At 43.3% G+C, this 13,044-nt stretch overlaps 1 protein-coding gene across 2 annotated transcripts in view; it reads left to right on the plus strand.

The window, feature by feature from the left end:
- srrm3 (serine/arginine repetitive matrix 3) overlaps nucleotides 1–13,044 on the plus strand; it is a 69,001-nt gene that overhangs the window by 42,224 nt on the left and 13,733 nt on the right. For both annotated transcript variants that reach the window (XM_076749737.1, XM_076749738.1), the window contains exons 3-9: nucleotides 731–832; nucleotides 7,134–7,235; nucleotides 7,803–7,883; nucleotides 8,392–8,460; nucleotides 10,857–10,892; nucleotides 11,126–11,176; nucleotides 11,731–11,838. In XM_076749737.1, coding sequence (XP_076605852.1) covers nucleotides 731–832; nucleotides 7,134–7,235; nucleotides 7,803–7,883; nucleotides 8,392–8,460; nucleotides 10,857–10,892; nucleotides 11,126–11,176; nucleotides 11,731–11,838 — 549 coding nt within the window. The remainder of the gene's footprint in view (nucleotides 1–730; nucleotides 833–7,133; nucleotides 7,236–7,802; nucleotides 7,884–8,391; nucleotides 8,461–10,856; nucleotides 10,893–11,125; nucleotides 11,177–11,730; nucleotides 11,839–13,044) is intronic.

A 13,044-nucleotide genomic window follows, 5' to 3' on the forward strand; every position in this document is an offset into this window, starting at 1 on the left:
CAGAGGCTGCTACTGTAGCCCGAAGCTGTATGCGTGAAATATTTTAAGAGTGTTTGAGTTATTCATTATCGACTGCACCAAATAAAATCACAGTGAAATGAAAGTACAATGATCATTTGACAAATCGACGCTCTTCTGTTGCACCCACTGACAGCCACAATATATCTGAAATGGAAAAAGACAGATTTCCTCAATTAGAAAATATGACTACAAATCTGCAATGTGACACAGACAGTCATTTGTTTCATGTGTCACTGCAATGGTCTGCAGTATTCTGTCTGTCAGCTTGTTGAAAGCTCCTCACGCCATCCCACAGTTACTCTCAACTCAATGAGTTACGGCGCTCTGCTTGCAGAAGAAAATGTGACAGGCAGTCCGGGCCTGAACAAGAAACCCGCCGGGGTCGGGAGAGGTTGACAGTGAGTCATCAGAATATACATCATTCGGTTGAGTGTCATTTTCATTTAGCGCACGGTCAGAAGACGGTCTTTGCCATTGTTCGGACTCTGTGCGATAGCAGGGGACTACATGGTTCCTACACTGGCATCTGGCAGTTATGACAGATGACAATTAACTCTGCCAGTGCCCCTGCTGCATTCAGTGCTGTGACTAAAAGCTGTTGCATATCTGCTCACTTCTTAACTGAGACGTTAAATCTGCGGATTACCGATGAACGTGTGTGTGTGTGTCAGCTCCTACTAACTGTTGTTCTCCTTATGTCCATCCTCAGGTACACAGAAGAGGAGATTCGACAGAAAGTGAGCACATTCCGGCAAATGCTGATGGACAAAGAGGGCGTTATCACCAGAGAGGGTCCACACACACAGCCAGTGTAAGTCACTGTGCATCAGCTCAGATACCTGTGATGTGTGTGTTAGGGGTGCAACACACAGCTGTGTGTGTATGGTTTTATATCATTTGTGATTTCAGAATAATGTATATTGTATATTCAGACTGTAATTATCAGTGAAGTGATGTGTTCATCACTAATGTCTGAAAGGTGGGACTAATTTTAAATACTTTATATACAGCTGGGTGGCTTGTGAGTTTCCTACTAAGACTGAATCTGAATCTTCATAGTAACTATTAAGTCAATTTATTAAATAAGTACCCTAAAGAGTACAGTATTTGCCTCTGAGATGTCGTGGAGTACAAGTATAAGGAAACAGAAAATGAAAATACTCAAGTACAAGTAACTCAAAGTGAGTAAATGTACTTTGTCATTTTCCATCACTGAGATGACCAATGTATATATTGATAAGTTAAGCTGCCAACAAAATAGCTGAATTAATTAAAAAATAAAACTTTGAGAACTGCATTGAGCCATATTGCACAAAAAACTGAAGGTTGGGATAGAAAGGAAGGAGAGCCGGATGAGAGTATAGTTTGTCTGAAGTGTCAGTGAAAGTGCAGAGCTTCATGAGCTTCATGAAGTAAAAATAACACCTGCAGCAAGCATATTTTCAGCTAATTCATTAGAGAACCCAAAGAGTTTTGCATCATTAACGGTGGATTAATTACGAAATTAATAGAAATGCTTTAAAGTAAAAGAATCCAATAAACCTAGACAGCAGTAAATATTAAATGCCAGCAGAAATTGATTTCAGAGGTTATGAGAACTGGCCTGCCTGTGTAATAACGTCTTCAGGCAGTCAGTTCCAAAGAATATGGACCGTAATTGCGAAAGTGCAATAAATTTTAATTTAAATCCTTGACTTTTGACTGATAATGCCGCTCTCTGAGTACACTGGGAGCGGTTGAACCCCGGTGCTCTGAGAATAATCAGCAGCATTTTAAAGCCTATTCTAAACTCTGCTGGAAGCCAATGAGGCAAAGATTGGCATGATAATTGTCAATTTGTTTAGTGTTCAGCCTCGCTCTAGCTTTGAGCACGAGGTGGGAGGGTGAGCATCTCATCTGAGGTGTGCGTAGATGGAATTAAAGCAATCAGAATAAATGATTGCCGTGTCTTCGTCCAGATCACAGAGAGACATGCACACTCGCTTACAAAGGCCAAAGCATGAGAAACAGCAGCAGCAGCAGGATGTAGGCGTGGCGGCCCTCTTGAGTCAGTCCATCATACCATGTGTGTGAATGATTGAGAGAGGCAGTGTGGTGGTGGTGGCGTGACCCGCTGTCTGTGAACTAATGACGCTGATGCTTCCTGTCTCACTGACTAGACTAATGATTCTCCCTCCTCTGCACCTCAGCTGTCTGACATTGGACCAGCAAAGAGGAGGAAGGCAGAGGGAGGGAGTTACAGAGCATCGTTACGAGCAGTAGGGTGAATACAGCAAACGTTTGTGGTCCGCAGAAAGTAAACTATGAAAATATAGAAAGCTTTGTTTGTCTTGCTTTTCACATTAGTTCAATCTCAAGTGCACTTCTGAGTCGGGTCAATTTGGGATGTCAGAGCTTGCCTCAAATTCTGCAGCTTTCCCTCCCCAGAAAGGCCTTGATGTGGAAAATTGAAGATGGTTGTAATTTGCAGGGTTGTTATCCCCTGACTCCCCCTCACACTCAGCACTCACCCAGGCCCTTACACACACACACACACACACACACACACACACACACACACACACACACACACACACACACACACACACACACACACACACACACACACACACACAGCCACAGACATCTGTCTGAAGTATACTTCGTCCCTCTGCCCAACAGTGTGCCATTACACGTGAAGTGCCTAAATCTGAAGCCTGCCTCAGTCGAAGCCATGGGTTAGCTCCGCAGCAAAACTGTGCTTTACGCCCTAACTGACTGACTCTCCTGATGCTCACTGCCATCAGCCATAAACAAATCAGCAGTCCCCTCATCAGTTCACATGCTGAACAGCCAGCACTATGCATATATGTTCAAGTGATCTCACATTCATGGAGAGGTTTTGTCACGGCCCTCTGTGTCTCTCAAACTAGTTTCCTGGTTTGTTTTTGGGCCTTTGGTCCTTTTTAGCCATGCTAGTGACATGGCTCTATGGACGACAGTGTCAGTCGGTCCACCGCTTTGGTCCAGACTGAAATGTCTCAGTGATTATTAGATACCATGAAATTTGGTACACACATCCATGCTCTCCAGGGGATCAATTTTAATGATGTTGGTGATCCACTTACATTTCCTGTAGCACCACCGGCAGATGTTCATGTTTCCAGAGTATGAAGCCTAATGACTTTGGAGGTGCCCTGACTTCTCCTGTAGCACCGCCCTAATGGTTCAGAGTGACATGTCTCCACGGCTATCAAACGGTTGGCCTTGACGTTGTGTACACGCACTCATGTTCCCTTCAGGCTGAACTGTAATAACTTTGGTGATCTTCAGACTTTTTTCTAGCACCACCAATTTGATTTTCTTTTCACATTTACAACTGATGACATTCCTGTCAGCCACACCTGAACTTTGAGTATGATGTAGCAAATGTTAGCCATGTTGCTATGTTGCATGTTCCTGACATGTTAAACTAAGATGGTGAAGGTGGCAACGTTACAGCTACCAAACATCAGCGTACTTATCAGCATTGTTTCTGAGAGCATGTTAGCATACTGATATGAGCCTTTAGCTCAGAGCACCACGTCTCACAGATCTGCTTGCATGTAGACTTGAAGTCTGGTTTAATTTGACCTCTTCTGAAATGAAATATTTCGACTGAAATTTGAAAGGTATTGCAAATGTGTGTGACATCTAAGAAGAAACTAGGGAGCAAATATAATAAATGAAGGTAAGATGAACTCCAGTGTGAGGTTTCTAAGAAGTAGTTAAATGGTAATATAAATGTGTTAGAAACCAGTTTGAAAGAAAGAACCACAGATTTTACTCATCTCTGTGAGCTTTGTGGATCCTCCTGTATGCCTGTAACCTTATTCTGTGACCCCTAACAGTTAATCTCACTGAAATGAAGGTTCAAAGTGATGCCTCACAACTTCCAGCATAAAGAGATATCTGTAAATATAAGATAGTAGACAAAAATATGTAGATTTGCGAAGTGATATGAGGCTCCATCATAGCCTGAAATGCACACCTTCAGCGTGTTTGAGTTGGCTCAGCTGGAGCTGGAGGTTGTATTCAGATGCTATCTTTTCCACAGGGGCTATTACTATTGACAGGCTGGGCCCCTCAGCTGTAGCTTAATGCTCACACACTAGCAATAAACAGCCAGCAGTGAGCATGGATGTGCTAGCTCATAACTCTGTTTACCGATGTCCCACATTGATTTCCTGCAGAATGGATGGGAACACAGAAGGAGAGAAGGAATGCAGTGTGTAAAGCTTCTCTGAGTGATTCAGGCTGATGCTCAGAGAGTCTGATCAGAGCAGGATCAGTGGGGAAGCAGACCCTGGGCTTAACATTCCACTCAATATCTGAAATGCCTGAGGCAGCCAGTTCTTCATTAGAAATAACAGAAATGTATTTCATTTCAATATAAGTGGACCTGCTATTCGACTGTTGTGCAGATATCTAATGTGAGTGCGTCCGGAACATCAAGGTTTTTCCCGATGATCACAGAATTGATCAGCTCGGCTTAAACCTCCAGCCCGGTCAATCCTTCATCTTAATATCACCACATAAAGCAGCTGCTAGATTTGCGCCCACCCTCATACTGAGGAGTAATCAATCCGACCTCCACCTACCCACCTCCTCCCAAAATAACAAACTATAACTCTCTGCAGCAATAGAAATATATCCTTTCCTTCAGTGGCCAAGTGGCTGTCTGAGAGGGGATATGAATGAGCTGCACTACTTTGTGCTGTGGCCCTGAGGAAGGCCTTGGCTGTAGTCCATCACTGCCAGGTCCCAGGGACAGTGGTTGAGTTAGGAAGTCTCTTGCCTCACCAGGGCACCATTAAGCACAGGGACAGTCACTCATCTCTCTAACAGGGACACTGTGTTGATCACACCCAGGCTGGACAGATGTCTCTGGCATATTGGAGCATGGCTTCAATTAAGAGATGAGAGACAAGATGGGGAATTAGTTGATTTATCACTAATGACTAAGTATGGGAACCACTAGATAGTTTCAGCTGTTGGTAATTGTTCTTTTTGGCAGTGTGATTCATTCCTGGACCTACAGGGACATTAGTGTTAGGAAGAAGGCTCGAAGACTGGCAGCTGAAGTGTAACATGTTGTTTTTAAAAAGCTGAACTGAGATTTTAAATGTTATTTCAACAAGTGTTGGAAAAGTAAAGGTCTCATTTTCTAAGTGATTTTGGTTTCAGTGGTCTTGGTGCTTAACTATAGAAAATAAGTAAGTATAGGTAGTCATGATGTCACATCCAGGGAAAGCCTCAGTTCTACTAGTTTCTATAGCTCTGTCCAGTCCCACATTCAGCATATTTTAAAAATGAGATGTTTTCTCTTGTTGCAGTGATAAAATGTGTTAGTAGCTGAAACAGTGCCTGTATTCACAGAGACTCTGTTAAGCTCTCACTCTGTCACCACCACGCTGCTTTCAGGTGTTCACTTCCTCCCCCATTTCATTTGTTTTCTGAGACTGCTGTTTTTGTTGCTCAGGTTTGAATTAACATGATTTTTGTAATGCAGGTTTATTCATTAGAGTGAGCGCTGCAGTGTGTGTGTTGGGCTCCAGCACTTTCCTGTGTATGTGTACAGAATGAGCTGTCATTGTGAAGTTAGGTTGTTTTGCTGGTACTTGGCCTCCCTGCTGTGCCCAGTGGTGCTCAGCCAATTAAGGACTCTGTTGCCTCATCTCTTCCTAACTAACCATCAGGCCTGTGCCCTGTGCAAATCCACTCGACACTCTCCTTCCAGACATTTTACAGCCCTTATTTTGTCTTTTTCCCTCTTGATCAGATGTAAAATGTGCTCTTACAGTGTACCCCATGTGTGTTTGATCTCCTAACTAGAGATGCACACTCCTTTGCTTTGTCATCTTCTTTCCGTGTGTCTCTTCACCCTCTTTGTCTCATTACTCCTGCCTGTTTTCATCTCTCTCCCATTAATTGAGGCTGCATGGTTAGTCATCGAGGTTATGTCTCTGTCATCATCACTCTAATCCAAGTAACCTCGACATATATTTCAATATACTACATCTCTGTACCAGAGTACCAGAAAGCCCAGCACATTGCCTGCTGGGTTTGTAACAATACTGGAATGTGACAAGGTCAGAGAGATAGGACTGCATAAGGGAAAAATAGTCAGTGTGGTGTGTTTTTTTTATTTCTTGCTTTAGTCCACATGGAGCCTGCAAGGTCAGATCTGGTGGATCAGAGGAGGCCACATAAGAGGGAAGGGGGTAGTGAGGCAGGGAGGATTAGGGAGGAGGCTGCTGCCATCTGTCTGTATATACAATACAGTATGTGTGAGAAACCAGTGGGAAGATATGAACCCACAAGCTGAGCTGTAAGAGTGAGAGAGATGATGATATTCTCACTGCTGGGGTGAGAGAAGATTACTAATGTCAGTCTAGAACTACAGTCAGGAAAAAGTTGAGTGTGTGAGTTTGATGTTTTCATTGTTTTTAAACCTAAGTTAGGTGCCAGGTGGATGTACACGTCAGGTACGTTCTGTATGACATTACAATATGAGTGAAAGTTTTTAGCTAGCAGTGTTGCTTAAGGGATGGCAAGATCAGTCCACCACTTTGATCCAGACTGACATTTATGGTCCCCAGAGGATCAATCCCACTGCTTTTGGTGATCCCTTGAGTTTTCCTCTGGCACCAGCAGCAGGTTGAAATGTGTGGTTTTGAGTGATGTATCTCGACAGCGTTTGAATGGATTGCTGTGAAATTTGGAGCAGACATTCATGTCAGAATGAATCATAAGAAAAATGGTGATCCCTTCACTTTTTATCTCGTACCATCATCTGATCAAATACCTGCTAAACTAATGACATACCCATCAGCCTCAGCTGTACTTTGTGTTTAGTGCTCGTTAGCAATTTTAGCATTGGAACTGGACCGGAAAATCGCCCATAAATGACCAAAACATTGCAGCGCAGGAATGCCAAACTACATTTGTCATCATTTAGAAACAGTGTCTCCATCATGTAGTTTATCCACCACAGAGCACTGACAAGTATCATGCTAACACCCAAAACTGAAATGGTGAAATTATACCTGTTAAACATGCACATTAACGGTCGTGGACTCCTGTGTTTTTAGGGTCAACCACCTGCACTATCAGCCTAATGAGTATGGAGAGGACCCTGAATTGGTTGGCTATGAAGATGGAGACTATGACCATGATTACCACAGTGACAACAGGTAAAGCACATGTTCATACACACACGTACTGTATGATGGTGAAGCGTTGACCAGCTCTTACCCCTCAAGTGGTGAATTAAATCAACCACCTATTATCTCCTTCACATGGCTTCTGGGTGTTTCCTTTGATAATATCCATATACATAAAATTGATCTCAGGACAAATGCTCTTCAAATCCTCCAGCAACACTCCCACCAGCCAGGAGCAGCATGCACCCGCAGACAAACACCCGTTATTATTTCTGTTTGAAAGCCATAATGTAGATGGTCATTTAGATTGTACTTTCTTTGTGTGTCACTTGGCAAAGAGATTAAGTGTAATTTCCTCGAAGCGATTTCTTGTTTCCATTGTAAGATATATTCAAGAATGTTGTGCGTTATGGCAGAATGAATCGGGGAAATGAGCAAATGGGCACTTATTGGCTTTTTGTCGGCACAGCCGCAAACAAGTACAATCAGAAATGTATTCTTTCTGAACATTGTAATGATAACAATCACTTGCAAATTATTTCTGCTCGCTCTTGATTTCGCTCTCCCTCTTGTTCTCTCTTCCTGTGGCCAATTCAGAGTGAAGAGGAAATCAAGCAGTTCTCCATCCCCTCGTCCAAAGAAAAGGAAGAAGAAGAAATCTGGCCGCCGAAGGAGTCGGTAAGTAGAAACAGCTTCCATGATGAAGTGGTTCAATTTTTCTTTTTAGTCGCGTTGACAGAATAATTACACTGTGGTTTTGTGAAATGGGATTCCAATTATTTTGGTGTGAATATTGTGAATGAGCTATCAGATACTGCTATTGTGGAAAGGGGAAAAAATCTGTAGGGAGTCATTAGCAAAGCATAGTCTCATCTTCCACTTTCCTTTGACAAGGTCAGCAAAAGAAATAGAGAGTGAAAGGCTGAGAGAGAGGGAGAAGCTACATTGGTGCAAAAGAGAAGAAAGAATAAGAAGATAAAGGCAGAGGGATAAAGAGAACTGGGGACAAAGAGGTGGCGAGAAAAATCAGCTGAGCTGTTATTAGATGACACCTGTGCTAACGATGATCCCTCTGAAGTGTAATGCAACGCAACACAATGATGAGTGAAAGGCCAGAATTTTGCAGCAGTCCGAGGCTCATTTTGCAGTCATGGAGTGCAAATGTTTCCCTTCTCTCTATCAATAGGTTTGGCAGCTCCTCACCCACTCATAGAGAGAAGAAGAAAAAGAGTGGGAAGAAACACAAGCGAGACAGGTGAGTGTGCGCATACTGTGTGTGAGTGCCATCACAAGAAAGAAACCGGGACTTTTCAAGGGTTTGTCAACAGTTGCTTTCACAGTGATGAAGGTGAAAGAAGGACAAGAAAAAGGAAGGGAAGAAAAAAGAAAGGAGATGAGGCAGGAAGGAGAAGGGAGGAAAGACATGATTCTGGCAAGAGAAGATAGAAATGAAGAGAGACAGGAAGAAAAATGGAAGGAGAAACAAGGAAGGAAGAAAGATGAGAAGAAAAGGCAACTGAAGAATGTAAGGACAAGAGACAGAATTCAAGGAGGAGATGAACAAAGGAAATAAGGACAGGATGAAATTAAAGGGAAGGCGTGAGGGGAAAGGGTGAGAGAAAACATAAAGGGAAGAAAGAGAATGGATGCACAGAAGGAAGAACGGCAGGATTCAAGCAAGCGCAGATTGAATGGAAAAAAGACAAGATGTGAGGGAGACGGACAAGAACAAAAAGAAAAGGATGAAAGAAAATTGATGAAAGGGAGGAGGTAAGAAGTAACAGGAGATCATCAACAAATGCTCACGCCATGCCTTGGGATATAACGACAATAAGCAATTGCAGAGTGGCCTCCTCCTCCTCCTCCTCCCCCTCCTCCTCCTCCTCCTCCTTCAATCTCTCTCATTCTGCGCCTGACTTGGGGGGAACGGGGCTAAATGTGTTGCTCTGATAACCCAGCCTGTATGGGGGCGCAAAACACAAGAAAAATGAGCCTCTCACCAAGTAGCTGAGCATCGCTGCACTGCCCCGCTCATGTTTCCCACCTCTCATCCATCCACACACATCCAAGTCCCTCTCATCCTCCCTCCTCACCCCCACACCTCCCTCCAGAACTGCTCTGCATTGCAGGTACTGTTGATATATGAATAATGTATAAATGAGGTGAGGGGGGAGCAGCACGCAGGGTTCCTCCCCAGAGAAGCCAGCCTCCCTTGATGCTAGTCTCCTTTTTAAGGTGCGCATTAGGAGGGGAGGGGGAGATTGCTTTGATCCTGTCCTGCAAAAATTCATACCGCTGCTTATTTTTTAATATACAACTTTAAAATAACATGCCCGAATGTCGCACATCTGCAACCCGCGTCCTTGTAGTCGAAGGTTGGGTGATGGATTTAGCTGTGACCAGAGTGTATTAGAGAAGAGAAGAATAATGAGCTTTCCCCAATAACATCTCATGTACAGTAGTCCCCAGTTGATTCCCTCCAGTGGGGAAATATGGGCTGCTACTGGGGCCACAGCTCTGAGTCACATATCAGCCACATATATTACTGTGACAGCTTTATTACTCCCCTTCCAGAGAATCAACACACTTTGTGCTGGCACTCCCTCCCACTCCACTGCATGCTGTAGGTGTGTAAAACAGCGGAGGAGATGTAGGGCTCTTCAGGAAAATAGCTCTCACCGACAGGCCTGACTAATCACCATGGAAACTGCAATGAGGGTGAAAGTGATATGGAGGTTATGTGTCAGTCGAATGCTGAGGACTGGGGAATTGCCAGCCTACCCATCAGAACAGTGTATTCAAATATGTGGTCGAAGGCAAACTGAGTCTCAGTTTATTATTCCTGCTTCGTTGCAGGTCAAAGCATCTTCTACACCCAGAAATAAAAAAAAAATAAGCGCGACATCCTGCACCTGTAGAAAACCAACCGAAAAAAGCTGCTGGGAGAGCTCCCTGGGGACGGCTCTGCACATATGGATGCATGCATATGATTGAGATTGGTTAGCAAGGAGGGAGCTCACATGCACATTAATTTGATTCCATTTAGGATTTGGCACACGAAAACACACGATCCTCCTGCTGCTCACAGTTACTTGAACATGTTCATAGTCTGTGATGACTGGCACTGCTTTGTGTGGCAGCGTCTGTTTGGAATGTTTAGAATGCTGCTGCAGTCCTATACTGCTTCTGTTATCATATGTAAAGATATTGTATTAAGTATGTGAGTTAAGTATGTTGCTGATAAGTCAGTCTCAACTGCAGGGAAACATTCAGGGACTTTATGTAGTTTCAATATTCTTTGGAGGTAAAAATATCTAAAAAGGACATGAACACATGTGGCACACAGACTGATGGCAGCACAGATTAGATTTTAGGTTCAGCCTCCAGCATTATCACCTCTAATGTCCTAGAATTTATTTCAAGAAGCAGGTTTAGTGACTCCCAGAACCACCTCAAATCTGGAACATGGACTGAGGTAAAAACACCTTTTCTGAGTAAAAGATAAATCCAGAAAAGCTGACCAGATCACTCAGTAAACAGGCTTCTTAGATGGCTGCTGGTCCACAGTTGTACCATCATCTCTATGAATTATTCAGTGGATGTGATGCAGTTGTCATCATTCTAACGATTGTGGTGTTTTTATCTTCATAGATCTGCATCAGGTTCCAGGAAAAAGAGGAGATACAGGTGTGTGTGAAACCAATCCATAATAACATGGCCAGCACTGTAAACACATTGCATCTGACAGCATGCATCAAAGCACTATGCTGCAAATGAGTTTTCCTGTGTACGGTGTGTGTACTGTTACTGTCATTCCTGCAATGCAATCCATATGGGTGAGTGGTACACTGAGTTCCCTTTTAACACTCTTTATTGTTCACAATAATTCTTCATTATTTTACATGTGACATGTGTTTCAGATCGGGCAGCCCAAAGAACAAACACAAAGACAAGAACAAGCAGAAAAAGAGGTGAGACACACGTTGAATCACTAACACTGTTTACATGTCAGTGTTGAGCTGACAGAATTATCTGTATGTCTGCTTATAACAACGCGTCACATTCATTATCAGGACAATTTCATGTGCATGTAAAGTATGCAATGTGTAAGAATAAGTGAAGCACAATGTGTGAATGTGCACACAGTAAAACAAATAGTGAACAATAATCTCAGTCCTCAGCAGTGGCTACAATTGTAATCACGTTCAGTCCCTCATACATTTATATTGGCATTTTACTCCCATTATCTCAGTCTCAGACTCATAGAGAATGTAAATGACTGCATCTTCTAAACATTATGTGAGTTCAACACAATTTCCTCTCAAGCATTGCACTCTGTCTTGATTAGAATATATATTGATAGTGTTTGGTTGCGGATGAACTGTTTTACATATCATGAGATAGACTACTGAGCTTGCTGTGGCATGTGTGTCCCCTTGATGTATGCGTACATACACATGGCTTTATGTGTGTATATGTATGCATGTGTGTGGTGTGCGTTCGTCCTTTGGTTGTCATCCGTCAGGTCCCCCGGTGAGACCCCCAGCAGGAGTTCACAGCGTCAAGGCAGCTGCTGTAGCTCCCGTAGCGCCTCCCTGTCCTCCACTCGGAGCACCTCCAAATCTCCTGCCAGGTAGCCTCCTCAGCGCACACACACGCACACACGCACGCACAAACGTGTGCACTCCACATCATGCACTGATGTTGCTCTGCTGGCTGTGGAGCAGTTGCCCGGGTGACTGTCAGTCTCTCTCTCATTTAGTCTCAGTCCTCGGGGGATAGATTAGGATACAAATGGGGCTCCTCGGTTTGTCTTATAATAACCCCCATTAAGCGGCTGTGATATCTCTCTCTGCACTCGTTTTGAGTGTGATGAGAAAAATATTTGTCGTTGGTAAAAGTGTTAGTCGTTTAATGTAACAATGACCACCTTATTTTTCTTCTGAATTCACTGTGTGTTCACACTTAAGAACGATGAGCAGAGCAGACTAATGAGTGCAAAGGGTCTTTGCAGTGTGAAAATAAGGCATTTATCAAGCAACTTACTGCTATTTACAGCAAAGAGCAAGCTCAGACAGGATCAAACTGGATACAGCAGAACCAGAGATATCGCATTTTTTTATTCCACATGTCCTTCTTCTTTATCAAAACGCGGCATCTACATTACCCACAATGCTGCTCGACTGCATAGATTTTGGTATGTTATGCTAGGAACGACTAATGTAGCCTTGAGCATCCCTCAAGCAGAGGTGGGGAGCGGTCCACAGAGGTCTGGTAAGCGCTCTTCTTTCTAACTCCACACCCCCAGATTTTTCTCACTTTCAAACATGTAGTCGTCAGTCTCAACTGACGCTGACTCCGGTGCCATCACTGGAGGACATTTATCAGACTTCACACGGCAATACATTTGAGAGCAACTCTCAGGTGATCACGCAAAACATCACACACTGCTCTGAGCAGGAGCAGCCAATCAGAGATGAGGGTTTACCAGCATTTGCTCCACTAAAAAATTACGCTATTCTGTAAACCTGTGATTTACATTTTTTTTAAACAATTCCCTCAATCCAGTAGCAATTAAAAAATGAAACAATGCCATCTATTAAACACAGTATAAACAATAGGAGGTTGGTCGGAGTGGAAACATCAAAGAAAACTAACCTGAAGCAGGAAATGAATCTAACGCTGACAGATGAGATACATCACAAATGTGGAACCGCAATGACGAGTGCCGACACTGAAGAGGAGCCAAGAGTGATTGCAAACAAAATCAGTGCAGCCTTATTCATCTTCTTTGCACCTTGGATGAATGCAAAGAGGTGGTGTCACATTCTTTCAGATA

Source organism: Chaetodon auriga, chromosome 15 (genome assembly GCF_051107435.1).
Source record: "Chaetodon auriga isolate fChaAug3 chromosome 15, fChaAug3.hap1, whole genome shotgun sequence".
Classification (NCBI taxonomy): domain Eukaryota; kingdom Metazoa; phylum Chordata; class Actinopteri; order Chaetodontiformes; family Chaetodontidae; genus Chaetodon; species Chaetodon auriga.